This window comes from Thermobia domestica, chromosome 10 (assembly GCF_964235325.1).
Source record: "Thermobia domestica chromosome 10, izTheDome1.hap1.1, whole genome shotgun sequence".
NCBI classification, from domain to species: Eukaryota; Metazoa; Arthropoda; class Insecta; order Zygentoma; family Lepismatidae; genus Thermobia; species Thermobia domestica.
Genome location: NC_137463.1, coordinates 246,586,684 through 246,603,404, shown reverse-complemented (window position 1 = coordinate 246,603,404; position 16,721 = coordinate 246,586,684). Strand labels below are relative to the sequence as shown.

The window sequence follows — 16,721 nt, the reverse complement described above, 5'->3', positions numbered from 1 at the left end:
GAAACACCATTTCTAACGATAGAAAACGAACGAAAGGTAGAGAGAGGACTACTTATTGTCCGAACCATATAGTTCAATAATAAAGTGGTTCATACCTTGTTAAATATCTGATTCTTTGTACATATGTTTCTCTACAGACAAACACATTGCTTTTGTTAATATCATTTTGTAGGAAGATCTTCCTTTTGTGGTGTATAAATACATTCATTTCCTATGATGTAAATGTGTTAACTGTAAGTGTACAGTGCGTACAGAAAACGGCTGATAATGCAATAGAAATGTCTTTTTACCTCTAAAAAAAATATTTCATTGTACAGTACGTATGTATTACTTAAACCTCAGTTACAAATATTGTGTGTTCTATTGAAGAATAAAGTTGACGGGGTAGTATCTTAAAACGCATTTCTATGTTAAGGCTATATAGCAGATAAGCGCAGAAATAAACTGTTTTTAAAGAGAGTAACCATTGAAATTATCTAAAACAAGAAGGCTAGAAACGTTAAACTGAAATATTTCTTTTTTTGAGAGATCAATATGCTTTTGAAATTCCATTTGTGTTCGTAATGGAGATAATCTTTGAAGATAGTTTCGTTAGCTGTCTTCTGGAGGGTTATATTCGAAATAAACTGGCGATTCGCCGGTGTCTCTGTAAATTTAGTATTTTTATTATCTTAATTAGAAATTTGTCATACAGAAGTTATTTCTTTGTTATTTTCAAGTCTTTATTCCAAGTCTATGTATCTAAATATGTGTGCGGATGCATTAGTGAAGATTTCTTTAAAGAAAGGTGGGTTGCTTTTGTCAAAAAATTGGATATTCTCACAAATTGTTCAAAGTGAAATAGGGAAGTATTTTTAATGCAACAAGTGCATGCGTCTTTTCTTGAGCACTGTTTCAAATAATCCTGTTATTCACGGTTCCTTTATAGAGGTAATTGAATTGAGATTCCGTTGCACATAACTTTAATTTCACATACCTGGGATAGGCTGCTGACAGCACACAATGCATTTCTGCAGTACGAACTTGCACACGATTGCTTTTCAGCACATCTGAATTAATATACGAAGGTTATCTAATAAATAATGTCTCTATAGTAATAGACACACTCTAACTGTGCGAAATTTTATTTACACACAAACTTACGTTATTTTCTCGTTTGTGTAACTGGGGGTGGTCACTTACTGGTAAAGCTCTGACTTTTAATTCGGAAAATCCTTGGTTGGATCACAAGCTACCAGGCTTTGTGAGTTTGTGGTGGGCAGAATTATACCAATGGGTATTTATGTGATTCTCCAGCTTCCTTTAACTTTCTTTAATCCGCCAGTTGTAACATTACCGTTCCATCACTGTGTCTTTTAGCTTAATAGGACACTCGTGAGATATAATTCACTGTATACGATGACCGACTGGAAAGTTTCTGCCCTGACAAGGAAGGCGTCGTGGTGGCGAGCTGAATTTTATATGCATTCTGCATGATCTCTTTGTACTTGAATCCAGTTTCCTAGAGGTGCTCCAGTTTCTCTGACTTACTATATATATATAAAGGGTGTATGACTAGCATTTACAGCAGCATCTATTACCGCCTTTTCAGGCGTGTTTTCATGGCAGGGAGTAAATGATAATCTGTACGGGTAAATATAGATCCATTCAAAGTCATAGATATACGGGCAGTTGCTGGTTTTAATGCTGCATGTATCATACGCTCCAAAGTACCACTATTCAAATGCATGTTCATCCTTTTCTGTAATCAGATTTTAATGTTCTATTACCAGTCATTTCCAGCTCGTCGGCGTATGACGTAGGAGCAGACTTTCACGATCAGTTAGGAGAAAGAGAACAGGTTGAGTAAAGAAAAGAGAGGGAACTAATTAGGTGGAATGGAATAAAACAAGTATTCACAGTGTTCGATTAGTCATAAATCCACAAGTAGTGTATCTGCCAACAGTTGACTACACCTTGATTGTGCCTGTCACCACTGCCTTCTATTATGGTAGGTTTCCTGTCTTCTCTGTGCTGTCTGTGTATGGATTACTAATACGCGAGCAGCTAACTGTGACGTCACAAAAAAATTTAGTTGGAAATGACTGTCGTATAGAATTGGCTAAACACAGACCGTGTCGCCGATAACTCGGCGTGGAATCGTGTCTTGTGACGACAGTGCCACAACTAATAGCATATACACGTCTACATAGGGTGTTACGATATTTTGAAAACATCAAAATAAGAAAAAAAAAAAAAAGTTCATATAGACCTGTGCTCAAAAGTGGGTAGTTTCGGATTTCTAGGGTGCCAAAAACGTGAAACAAGCGAATTTTAGAAGTTCATAGCTCTACTACAATGGGACCTTAGTCGGGTCAAGACATTAGTGAGGAATTGGTATGTAAACTGTCCAAATATCCATGTTTAAGAATGCTCCAGTACATACACACCAATTTTTAGAGAGGTAGGTGGAGAGTGTTCAAGTACTCCCAAACAGCCTCTCTAAAAATGAGTGTGCAAGTACCGGAGGTTCTGAAAGATGGATATTTGGATAGTTAACGCACTAATTCCTCAGTGATGTCTTGACCCGACTACGATTGGTCCTATAGTAGCGGAACTATGGACCTTTAACCCTTTCCCCTCGAATGCGGCGAGAGCCCCGCCATTCGAAACTTTCCTTTCCGCTCGTATGTCGGGGCTACCCCGCACTAATTTTGACGCTTTAATTACTTGCATGTCGACAGAGCCCCGCTTGTATAATTTAGTCGACAACTTCTGCCATCTTTTGGCCGTCTATTCAACTCTTTACTCGGCCGTTCCTCAGTTTTATGCGTAAATCGGTGAAATGATGGAGAAAGTTATTTTTCTGGCTATTAGAGGTAGCAATTGTGAGTAGTTTTTTATTATTCAACACGCAGAGACAAATGAATCAAAATCCAAGAGTTGCCCATATTGACTTCAGAAAAAAAGTTGATCACTCAGCTGGTAGGCAATGTCCGAAATACACAACGCAAGCGAGGGAGGCCGTCGTCTACAGATACGGAAGAAAGACTGAATGGTGCACCACATTTTATATATTCCAATCCAAAGAGCGATTTCAAAGACTGTGCAGTGTGCAGTGATAGAAAAGTAAAAGGTGGGAGGAGAGAGACTATATTTTTGTAATACGTGCTCCAGAAAACCTGGATTGCACCCAGGTGAATGTTTCGAAAAATATCACACACAGCGCAAATATAGGTAACAGATATGTAAAAGGGCAGATTATTCTTCATTTCTGATGTATTTTTAAATAAAACAAAGGTATTGTATGTAATGTAGTTGCTTATTTTTATTGAAATGGTAGTAAGCAGAAATTACTGAAATTATCTCAAAATAAATCCGAACTGTACAGTTTGCTGTGTCAAAACAAACTCGAGGGGGAAGGGTTAAAGTTCATTTTTTCACGTTTTCGGCACGCAATAACTACGAAACTATGCACTTCCGATCACAGGTTCATATGAACTTTTTCTTTTCTTACTTTGATGTGAGGAAACTATTTCCATAATATTGCGACAAATTCTTTTGTAACACCCTGTATAATAGAGGTGGATACGAAAAATGGTTTTTCAGTTTTTAAAGAAACAGAAATCGGTTTTTGAAAACTTTGGAAAACCAGATCGGTTATCTATCAAAAATCAGTTTCGGTTTTGAAAAACTGGATTGGTTTTGTATCAAACTCTTGTTTCCGTCTTGAAACCAGCTCGGTTTACTATCAACAATCGCTTTTTTTAAAAATCTGTCCAATTTCTATCAAAATCGGTTTCGATTAAAAAAAAAAAAGACTGGTTTTGAAGAAAACCAGCATGTCAGTTTTTCTACAAACTTTCATTTTCTTATACAAGAACTTTTTTTTTTCATCCCCACTATATAATACTGATCACTTGCAAAGCAACAGCAAGGTCGTTCAGAGCAAAATTTCGCCTGAGATGCTGTTACTGTCGACTGATAACAAGGAAAGTTTACTAATCAGATTTTATAATTGCTATCATTGTTGTAATTTAATATCAAAAAAGTATTCATATTTAAATAAGTAGGTGAGTTCAAAGCAGAAAATTAGGAACACTAAATTAGTTTTAAAGCACACTTTATTCTAAAGTTCTCGAATATATGATAAGGATTGAGTGTATGATTTGAACTGCGGGATTGCAGTATATTCATTGATGAAGAGTTAGATTCTGCAGGGAATCCGATAATTGCTGATGCGAGCCACTGTAAGACGCCTCCTGGTTGAGAAGAACTGTCAGGAATTTGCGTTAAAAAAATAAAAGGATAGAACCTTAAGTACCTATATAAACACAGATGTGGATTTTTTTTTTTTTTTTTTTTAATAGAAAAATCTTTAGAGACTTATTTATTGCATAACCTTCGTAACTTTCATAGTGCATGGGTTTTGGGAAACAGGAAACTATATTTTTTCAATTTGAAATACACACACAGATTTCAGTCGTACGTTCATGATTAGTGAAGAAACGTTATCCACATGACCAACGACATTTTCAAATTACTCAGAGAAATAAATAGATGTTTGAGGAAAATCTTCGACATGTCATTGCAGTTGTAAAAAAAAAATAAAAAAAAAATAAATAATAAATAAAAATCGAGTATGAATGGTTTTGAAAGCAATATCTGTGACGGAAGTGTTTTGAATAGTACATTTAATGATATTTAAATTTGTAGGCAATGGAAGTAGTATTTCATATTTTAGATCAAGGTTTCTCAAATGGTGGTCCGCAGATTGTTTGTGGTCCTCAAGGAATGTCCTTGTCTTCGATTCAACATTAGTCCAAAAAGAAAAATTAAAATTCAGTGAATTGCATGTCACATATTATAGTTGAGAATCTCAAAACAAATTTACCTGAATGCAAATTAAACTTCCCCAACATCTCTTCTTTTTACTTTATTCAGGATACACACAATCATCTTCTAGTATGGAAAAGTAAGGCTAATGGTTATGTAATCATGACACTAGTATGCTTGCTTTTTCTCAGGTAATGCAACTATTTTAACATCTAGGGAATTTTTCGGCCATTCTCCACTCAGATAGACCTTGTTAATAAGTGAATACAGTACTTTCATTGAATTTTCTCCTAATCCCTTGAGCATATTTGCTGGTATGTCATTGTCTCTAGAGGCTTTCCTCCTCCACATTCTTTTGTTAGCTCTCCCTTCCAACTCCTGTGCTTTGTGATACATCAATAATATCTAGCACTGCGTTCAAGTTCCACTATTTCTTCACATGGCTCTTCCATGTATCTACAACATATCTTTTCTCTATTTCTTATTCACCCGTCTGTATTTTTGATATCCATTGTTTTCTTTCTTCTGCGTTCCTCCCTCATTTGAAGTATTCTTCAGTTCATTTTCCTGATGCTCTTTCCATCTTGCCAATGTTGTTGAGTGATCTAGCAGAATCTGCTTAACTTTTCTCCAGCTCTTTTCTATCCTGTCTATTATATTGTCTGTTGCATAGAATATATTTTTCTCTCATATTATTATTAACACTTCTTAGTTGTTCTAAATTCCATCTGTGATTTCTTCTTCCATTTTTCTTGATTGACTTTAACGAGATTTGCACTCCAACCAGTAGGAGATTGTTGTCCGCTTCTTTTAGTGTCTTCAGGTCACATATACTGAAATACAGCTTGACAAGAATGTAATCGATTTGGTAGTATGTTTTTTTTATAATCTCCTGAACTTCAACCATCGTACTCGCAATTCCGTCTCTCATACACGGTTGAAGTCTCCCATTATTAACGTACACTGAAAACAAAACAAAAAGATAAATGTGCTTTCGAAGGAGACAAAGAATGAGATACCGCGTAGAACATTCTAACTAATAAAATTGGTTCCTACGAGAATAAGATTTGAGAATCGTTGTTCTAAATTATTGATTTACACCAAAAAATATTTTTAAAATATTGAAACGAAATATCTGTAGACTCCATTTTAACGTCTTACTTTATAGTAAATTCATTTTTTAAATAAGTTTGATGATTCAAAAACTGTTTCTAATATGAAATCCAACTTTAAAAATAATTCAGTTTTACAAAGTAATAAATATTAAGCGGGAAAATTATATTAGTAAAATCTAATTGTATTTCAATTTTTAAATAGTAAAAAGAAAGATAATTTCAGTGTGTAAATCAGTTGAAGAGAAACTCCAAGATAATATCATTTAGCCTCCCACGGCGTTAAGAATGTTCATCTTCGCTGATCCACTCTCATATCAGATCTGTTTTCTATTCTTAATTTCTTTTAAATATTTCAGAATAAAAAAGTCAAGTACCAAGTACTTATGTAATGCTGAAATTAAGTTAACTCCATTATAGCACAGGAAAGGCTGTAGCTTACTTTTAATTGGATAATTACGTGGTCAGCACATTGACCTTGTCACTGTTATTTCTGGCTTTCTAGGTACTACTACAGATAGCTCCCCAATTACTCTATGATTATGGGCAATACTGAATATTCTAAGCCTTTACCGGGAGTCAAATCAGGGACCAAGCGTACTAACGATTCAGATATTGCATAAGAAAATAGTAATTTTTGGCTTTCATTGTTGAACAGTATCACGTCATAATTTCCTAGATGCCTGTCAACAGTGAAATACCTTGAAAATACTAGGAATTTTATTTAGAAAACATTATTGAAATAAAATCTGAAATGGTGGGGTCTCCAACCCTGAACTGTTGCTTGGTAGTCATGTACTCTACTAATTGAGTAGAGCTCCTCCGTGGCTAAGTGGTTAGCGTACGCGCCATAGGCGCGGGAGACCCTGGTTCGATTTCCGGGGGAGCTCGTGGTTCGGATTCCACGTTAATCAGTAGGTCCACGTCTCATATAGCCTCGCTGCTGAATGGGACGTTAAACTCAAAATCAACTCAACTCTATTAATTGAGTAGATGTTCGTGTATTTTTGATGCTTTATTTTTAAAATGAAAAACCAAAAATTGAAAGTGATGGAACATATGTGTAAAATTACATTTTTTATTTGTCTACTTTTAAATTATTAAAAAGAAGAAATACTAGTGTTAGACCAGTGAATACATGAAAGCTCTTTTCTAGACATCTTCCCAAAGGTACGCGATGTTTCATGTACGATACAATAACTCACATTTATTATTAGTGAAATATTAATAAACTTTTAAAAATGTGTAATATGTATATATATATATATATATATATATATAGTGCAGATTCATAACTTATATACCATTTGTTATAAGTAAACTGCGGAATTTTAGGTTCTAAAATGTAAGATATAGGTTCTTAAAATTATTCAAAGCTCCAAATTCAGGTTCTTAGAATTAAGCTCCTAAAATAAACCTAAAAACTGCACGTTAAATATATATACGTTGTAATATACTATCCCTCTTCCAGATGGGTATCTTCTTACTTTTGGAATTAGGGATGAAAAGTACGGAAGTAGAGGTTTTTACAGCCAGTTTTTTCTTCGTTATACGCTAGTTTTTAAGATTTTGTTTTCTTTCTTGCTTGAAAGTTTCAGTAAAATTGTCATAGGCATTTTCAGGCTAAATGAAGTAGACAATCCTGATCGGAAAGCAAAAGTTTTAGCCTAAGCTTCCGCAGTTAGTTTATAAGGTAAAATCTAAAATAAGGTTGAGTGATATATTTTCTTGTAGATTCTGTATCCTGTGTTACACTTTTCAATTTTCTTTGAAAACTTTATATTATAATAGTAGGTTGTGCATGATCATATTTGCGTAAGTTGAAGTGGGGAAAGCCGAGACTTGGGTTTCTGTCTGTATACAAGCACTGTTGTAAATATATTCTGCATGGGTTTCATTGTTTATTAGTCTTAAAACTGTATTTTCGAAATAGACAGGAAAAAACAGTCATGAGTTGAGTCATATCAAGTGAACACAGCTCAGTTTTAATTTTGCGTTTCGTGTTTTTGTTTTTGTAGATTACGTCACTTGTAGAGATCTTCTGTTGGATTGCTTCGAGACGAATAGAGCACAAACTGAAGTTTATTTGTTTCTTTTATGTGGCGAACTGAAATAAGTAAATAAAAGATGATGATTTGCTTATATGCATGTAAAATTGAAGTGACGCTGATACACAAAGAGTGAAAAAGTGGATGACTAGATCGGAACTTGAACTCTGAATCTTTGCCGTACTAGCGTTAACCAGTACGCTATCCAGTCCGCTTTCCAGAACTGCCATCACTGTCTCACTCTTGAAGTTAGTGCAGTGCTCTCCACTTAGACGGGATGTCCCTTACCCCGTGAAAATTAAATTTTGCTATATATAAACTTAATATTTATAAATACATTTAAATAGTTATATTTATATGTAACGCAGATTCATTTTTAACAAGTAAGCGACATTTAAATTTGTAGACTTGAAGAATAAATCAGTAGTAATTCCCGAAGATAAATCAATTGGATAAAAACAAAATGACACATGTACTCAACAGGGTCACTTCAACATATAAGGATGTTACGTAAATCACACGTCACAATATTTTGGAAACAGATTCCTCACACGAAAATAAGGGGGAAAAAAAGTTCATATGGACCTGTGTTCAAAAGTGGATAATTTCGGAGTTATAGGATGCCGAAAACGTGAAATAAGTGAATTTTAAAAGTTCATAGCTCCATTACTATGGGACCTATCGTAGTCGGGTCGAGTCAAGACATCACTGAGGAACTGGTATGTGAACTACCCAAATATCAATGTTTATGAATACACCAGTACTTGCACCACTATTTTAAGAGAAATAGGTGGAGAGTAATCAAGTACTCCTAAACAGCCTCTTAAAAAAATGATTGTGCAAGTACCGGAGGTTCTGAAAGATGGATATTTGGATAGTTAACTCACCAATTCCTCAGTGATGTCTTGACCCGACTACGATAGGTCCTATAGTAGTGGAGCTATAAACTTTTAAAATTCACTTATTTCACGTTTTCGGCATCCTATAACTCCGAAATTACCCACTTTTGAACACAGGTCCATATGAACTTTTTTTAGTGTGAGAAATCTGTTTCCAAAATATTGTGACGTGTGATTTACGTAACACCCTTATATGTTGAAGTGATCCTGTTGAGTACATGTGTCATTTTGTTTTTATCCAATTGATTTATCTTCGGGAATTACTACTGATTTATTCTTCAAGTCTACAAATTTGAATGTCGCTTGCTTGTTAAAAATGAATTTGCGTTACATATAAATATAACTATTTAAATGTGTTTATAAATATTAAGTTTATGTATAGCAAAATTTAACTTTCACGGGGTAAGGGACATCTACATAAATTTGAAGAAAAAATCAGTAAAATGCTCCTTCGTTTCAGAGAAAATAGTTCCCATATATATCAATGAAAAACAAAAACAAAAAATAACAAAAACTCAAAAGAGTTGCATCTATCATTGAGACTCGTATTTTCGAAGTCTTCCGTTATGTGAGTGTTCTGACGAGTCAGGTAGTAGCCAATCTTAACCAGGTGGGATCACCAAGCCAGTAGAAGAAAGGATAAGATGGACAGTTAGGATATCTGAAAAAAAAAAAAAAAAAACGTAGGAAATTGTAATAAAAGAATAAACTAAAAATTAGGGATATTACATATACGAAAAATGAATAATAACGGTTTCATTACACAAAATCATCTGCACACGCCAGTAAGGATTCCGCCAATATTAGAACTTTGACTTTTGACCGTGTCTTGGAAGACAAACCCTTGATTATCTTCATTGAGACCTATAGCCTAGTTGTATAATCCAGCTTTTTTGGACACAAGATAGTTGCCGGAAAAGAGTCTGTCCTATTCAAAAATATTTTTTTTAGATAACAATACTACTACTATTATGAGAAGTAAGATGTTTAATACTTACAAAATGTTATTAAATGAACAAACAACTTGTTTCCATATTTCATATAATTCAGAAACTTGAGTGCCCGATAATTGTCACGTCGTGAACTGTACAGTCATCTTTTTTTTTTTTCCAGAGATAATTACAGTAGATGGCATACTTCTTAATTCTTTGATATTCGTAATTGTTTTTGCGAAATTATTAAAGTAAGAACATTTGTGCAGTCTGTCTTTAAATATTCAAGAAAAAGGTAGAAGAAAATAGCGGGAGAAAGTGGACATATCCTAGTAGATGGGGAAACTGGTAGTTTTTTGTGATATTTTCCTGGTCTATCTTCTTTTCTAATATCTGAGGATGACCTGTTTTGTTTTTGGATTGGCACTCTCTTGGCTGATTTAATGCGATTTTCCATTCTTCCCTATCTTAAGTATCCGTATCCTTATCCGTATCTTCCGTAACTTTTCATTTCCTTGTACGTTTTCTTTCCTGTACCTTGTACATTATTTGATTTGGCTCGTATGTTTCATTCGTGACTTTCATATCGGCATTTTTCTTTCTGCGGTTCAGCCCATAGCCAATAGCGTGATTTCTCAATGTCTCACAATCCGTCTATTCATTTTATCTCTTCATTTTGACATAGACATCATGACATAGTCATACTAATGTCGCCTTCTACCATTTCTGAAGCTCTTTCATTTGATACCGTATCCAGCCATCTATTTTAAGCATTCGTGTAGCATCACATTTAGAATGCTTTCATCCTTCGTTTCTCGTCGTGCGTATGCTTTCATCAGGCTTTTTTCTGTTCTGTGATTATAATTTTTAGTCAGAAGAGATGTTCTTCAAACGCCTTCTTCGCCTGAGCTATTCTGGTTTTTACGAGTTCGATTCCCGATGGGGACACTCGGTTGAAAAAGTGTAAAAAGCTTTTTCAGGCCAGCCATTCTCAGTGAGGTTTCCTGGGTTTTCCTCTTTCACACCAGGCAAATGTCAGGGTGGTACATAACTTAAAGGTCCCAGGCCGCTTCCTTCCCTTTCTCCGGATAGTGTGCTTGCCGAGAGACGTCATCCCTCGGAGCGAAATGGCCATAAATACCGAAAGCCTACAGATTTAAATCCTACTATTCTGGTTTTTACGTCCTATTATCGCGTCTTTATTACTTCCTAAATAACATAACTCCTGCATCTTTTACACAGGTGATTTACTATTTTGATATTAATTTTCTTGTTTCTTTTCATGCGCATAACTTTTGTTTTGCTCTTGTCAATCTTCGTGATCAATTTTCTGCTAAGCATATGTCGCATTCCATTTAGACCTGCTTCTAATTCGTCTTTGTTCGTTAACAGCGCAATATTTTCTACAAATGTAACAGTGTTTACTGTTTGTCCATGAGCAGTTATTCCTTGGCTGTGGGTGCCGTTGATTTTTTTGATGGCTTCTTCAGTGTAGAGATTAAGGAAAATTGGTGACAGATTTCTTTCTCAATTGTTGGTAATCATCATCATCCTCCTACTGCGATTCTTATTTTCTCTCTTCCGTTGTTCAAGCCATATATTATTCTTCGCTCCGTATAATTTATTCCCGACTCATTGAGAAACTTAAATATTTTGTTTCATTTTAAATTATCAAATGCTTTCTGTTTTCTGTTTTTCTCTCTTTCTGTTTTCTTTCTCTCTTTCTTGTCGGTCTTTCTAATATAAGTATTGCTTCCCACATTTCGTAAGACGATCTCTAAATTATTATTAGTATTTTGTATTTTTTTAAATTGTAATTTTGAGGCAGATCATGCAAGTACAGTATATTCTATTTTATAAACGTTACCACAAATATGCTGTAAGTACCTAAAAGTTTTCCACATGTCCTTCGTATTTAGAATAAATTTCGCTGTAGCAATTAGCGTGTCTGGCATGTCGCTTTGAAACAACGTCAAACAAGGACAAATAGACGATTATGGGTTATTAATTATTTCCTCATTAAATTTAACCATCGCTAACTTACATATACAGCACTACTCAGAATGTGTACCGTACAGAACAAATAAAAAAACATGAATTATTGAAAAATAGTGATAGATTATAAAGTAGTTCTAAATAAAGCAAAATCAGGTAGATGGCGATATCAGTATTTCCTCAAGATATTCTTCTTTCCGTAAGCCTGATCATCGTGATCCTCTCATTAACAGATTCTAATTTCGCTACTTTCTCTTTTAGACACTTTCTGAAAATTACTCCGACATCGTTATTGCCGCTTTTGTTATTACTTGAATACAATATGTTACACGCTGAAGGTAGCTATTACCTTCTTATCTAACTTTACGTACTTCTGTCAAATGAGGGGCCATGGTAGCTCAGTGGTAAAGAATTCACCTCTGGTGCATGGGGTCCTTGGTTCGATCCCAGCTCGCGCCAAGTGAGCTTTTTGGTGGACCGCATGCGTGGGTTTTCTCGAGGTTGTCCCGGTTCCTCCCACTTTCTTGATTCATTTCTCATCATCACCGTCTCCTTTAGCCTAGCCGGCACAATCGTGGGACGAAAGACTTAAAGCTTTCATTTATTTTCTGTCAAATATATTTTTCGATCTACTGTCAAATTTGTAATTTGCCTTGATGATACAAAATATTATGCATATGATAAGTTTCTTTCCCACGTCTTTTCGACGCAAGACATTCCGAAGATATTTACCTCTCGAAGATCAGAATGATGGAATATTTTATCTCCGAATTTATATATATATATATTTCCATTTCTTATTTGTGGCAAATTAGGGAAAATAGTGTGGTAGTTTTGCAAATATTTTCTACTCGAGTTTAACCACGCCTGAAATTAACGTCGAGTTTGCCTCATCAATCATATAATTTATGCCAACTTTGCTGAAAGAATTGCTACTTTGTCCCAGAGCACTTTTCATTTCTATATCCCTTTAGACCAATTCGGTATGGATGACCCTTCTGGTAATAAACAGTAAGTGACTTAACTGTATAAAATTTCATTGTAGCACACAATCCTCGCCTGCCAACACATAAAAATGTGTTTAAAGGTAATGAAAGAGTAGAGTGAGTGGAGATTGCAGGAAATTGTTTTCGCCCAGTCATTGAGACCTTGTGAACGTACATCAGCAGTCCTAACTAGATTATTTCGAAGTTTTCTCAGTTTCGTAGAAATCCTTCGTCCGATGTTTATACCATCATCAGCGTACATTACATGCAGCGCTAGTTTTTCCTGTCTATTTCCAAGTAGTTGTATAGGTATTTGCAAGTGTAACTATTTGGTGTGGTTTGATTCAGTTGCAGTTAAGTATGAACTCTGAACATGGGCTCACTTTAGAGACTGGTATTTACATATGCAAGATCAACCCAGGATCCTTAGCGGCTAAGGAGGGAAATTTGGCTGTAGGGGACAGAGTGTTAAGTGTAAGTATGGATTACTTAGGAAAAACAAATACCATCATACTATTGTTTTGCTGTTCTAATTATTTTTTTCACATGTCTTTCTTTTTATAATCGAGATTTGTGTGTTTAATATCTACTTACATTCAGTGTGTTTTGTGCATAACATAACTGTTTCTTTTTGCTAAGAGACTTGGTCATGGAATAATAACTATGGAGAGACGAATACATTCTATTAACTTCATGCCGAATTCAGCATGCATGGGAAACCCCTGCAGGGAACCGTTCATATAAAAAGCATAAAGATTGGTTTCCTTGGGTCCTTCTTCTTTCCAAAACATAGTGTTTGATATGTCTATAAATCTTACTGCTGGGAAGGGACGAACAAAGAAAGAAATGGGGAAGCATGAAAATGGGAAAATTTGCACCCGGCCCCTTACCCACCCTCTAGCAAACATATTAGAAAAAAGAAAGAAAATGAAAAGAATTTTTAGAAAAACAAAAATCTTGCATTGCTCTCTTTCTTTCTGCAATTTTCCTTTACTTTTTTCTGATTTCTTCTTTCTATTGTCTTCTTCCTTTCCTTTCTCTTACCTTTTCTTCTCATCCCATCCCCTCTTTTCCTCATCTTGCCCTTTCCATTGTCTTCTGAGCCGCGGTGGCTCAGTGGTAGAGTGTTCATCACTGGTGCATGGGTTCCTTGGTTCGATCCCAGTTCGCGCCAGGTGAGCTTTGTGGTGGACAAACACTGTGTGCATGGGTTTTTCTCGCGGTTCTCCCATTTCCTTCATTTCTTATCATCATCGTCTCCTTTAGCCTAGCCGGCGTAACCTTATGACGTAAATCCTGAAGATATCAGGGTGGGGAAATTAAAAAAAAAAAAACATTCTTGTTGATTTTTTTATTTAAATCAAATCTTTCTCCTCGTACAATACAAGACGCGAACTGAAGAAAAACATTAGGAATTAGTATTAAATGTTAATTATGCCATTTAAGTAAAAGTATTGGAGTTGAATTTTGAGTTAATCCCCGATCGTTAACCTATTTCAATCCCATACAATGTTTCTTAAGCTTTAAGGAAAAAGTACAGTAATCTTTATCAACATAACACTTTTTTTCGCAAAAGTTACTGATAATTGGCAGGGGTACATTTTTAAAACCTCGGAACTAGCTTGCGGCACGAAATACGTATAAAATACATAAATTTTGCCTAAAGTTATAAAATCTAAAAAAATTCTAAGTTTCGGAGAGGATCGAACCCCTCTATCTTCGAACACCGATACACCCCTTTTATTTTCGAACAAACAAACAGACGCGCACACAAAAGAATTTTCCTCTTAAATGTCGATGGTGATTTCCACGTTGAAATAGTTTCGAATGCACCCAGTGGATACTGCGTAAGTCTTTGCATCAGAATATTGGCAGTTTCCAAGTTCATTGTAAAATGTAAAGTTACTGTAAGCATTCATCGTCATTAACATAAGTAATCAAAACTGAAAGAGTGTAATGTGTTTCTGACTTACTATAAAATCCATACAATAATATGAAAATAAGTTACCAAGACAGGAAACGAGTGCTAGTGCAGAGGTAGCCTCAATTCGCAAAACCATAAGCACGAAATAGCTTACATTAAAAAAATAAGAAAAGGAAAACGTAAAAGTCAGAAATGATACAGAGGTTGATTCATTTATATTGAGCCGAAGTCACTGTGCAACTGTACCGCGTACGTACAACCTATTGACGTGAGACTGCCACGAGACAACAAGAATATTAGTTAGTCTCACAGTAGAGCAGTATGGTCTATCACAGTCTGATACTGCCGAAACTGAACAGAACTTGGGACTCATTATGGCTCTTTCCAACGCTAAGTTAACATCGTCGTTCATCGTAGAAATGTATAAAGTGCGTAATCTTCGTGTAGGTCGTGCCAGTGTGAATCATATTATACAGAAATATACGACAAAGAGTCCTGGACCCACCACACTGACGCGAGCAGCGAAAACCCGGCCTTCCATGAAAAGGACCTCGCCGCTATTCCGTGTGGTTCGGCATATTCCGTGTGGAACCTCCAACCCCCTCTAACCCGACACACACACACACACAGCGTGTGATAGCCAGCAAATGCAGCACATCACAGGCGACAATCAACCGCGCAATTCACAGAGATTTTCGCCTCACAGTCATTTGCAAGAGCAGTATACACGCTCTGAAAGTGTGTTATGTGGCTGAGCAAAAACTAACTGCAGCAGGCTGTATGAACGTCAACTCGCGGGTAATCAGTGAAAATTTGTTGTTACCATTTGATGCGTGGATTTACCTCACAGACTGTGGTAATGTGCGTGCTGTTAGATGTAGACCTGTTGACGCCAAGGACCGAAGCACGTTCTTCCACAAGCACGCAGAGAGTTTCTCAAAAGGATTAATGATTGTGACCGGTTTCTCGCACAGGGATAAACTGCGTCTCCGGAAGATGGAGTGTGACTTAAAAATCTATGTTGGCTACTACCCGACTCATGTCCTGACTGAAATGTACCAGAATGATAATCTCAGCATTGTACGGACAAGACGTGAACCAGGTTGAACTGCACCGAGACAAGGCTTCCAGCCACACGTCGAAAACATTGATGGAATTCTATCGCCGCGATGGCTCAGTGGTAGAGCGTTCACCTCCAGTGCTTGGGTTCCCTGGTTCGATCCCAACTCGCGCCGTGTGGACTTTGTGGTAGACAAACACCGTGCTCGGGGTGGGTTTTCTCGGGATTCTTCCGTTTCCTCCCACTTTCTTCATTCCACCATTTCACTCATCTCTCATCACCGTATCCTTTAGCCTAATCGGCATAACCGCGGGACGTAAAACTTAGAGTTCATTTCATTCTTTCATTCACTTTCTCTAATCATTCGTCTTCTTTAGAATACAGACGTAATCATAGGACATTAAAATAGAAATTTCGTTTCCTTTAAAGTTAATCTTATTACACTTATCCCTTTGGTCAGTAATTCCTGTGTAACTATGTCCTGTATTTTCCTTCATAAAATATTGTAAATATTCAGGAACTCTTTGTGTGTTGAGAATTTGTTTAAAATGTTGGCTTGAGAGCCTGACATCTGAAAATAATACAAAATTTACCATTTTTCTTTTGCTTGTTTTTCATAAATAAAAAAAGATAATGAAATGCGACTTACCACAATCATAGATAATATTATTCTACAACAGAAAATATAAACCTGAGGCATTTTCAGTGTTGCCATCCATAGAAATTACAGTGTAGCCATTACCCCAAAATCAAAGTTGAAACAGCGACAAGAAGAACGAACTCAACTGCATTTGATTACGTATCATGTCTTCTTGGAACCTTGTGAACTATTATTATTTAAAAAAAAAAATATTTATAAATGTATGTTAAAACTATTTTGTTTATTACAAACCAAATACAACTCTTATTACATTGTTATTCTGGCAACACTGTAAATTCTGAGGATGGCA

General features: G+C 35.7%; 1 protein-coding gene across 6 annotated transcripts in view; it reads left to right on the top strand.

Annotated features, from left to right (window-relative positions):
• Window positions 1–16,721, top strand: part of Dlg5 (MAGUK family member discs large 5) — a 147,867-nt gene that overhangs the window by 66,192 nt on the left and 64,954 nt on the right. For 5 of the 6 annotated variants that reach the window (XM_081729467.1, XM_081729465.1, XM_081729462.1 and 2 more), the window contains one exon: window positions 13,136–13,261. The exons of the other annotated variant lie outside the window; for it this stretch is intronic. In XM_081729467.1, coding sequence (XP_081585593.1) covers window positions 13,136–13,261 — 126 coding nt within the window. The remainder of the gene's footprint in view (window positions 1–13,135; window positions 13,262–16,721) is intronic. 6 annotated transcript variants of the gene reach the window in all.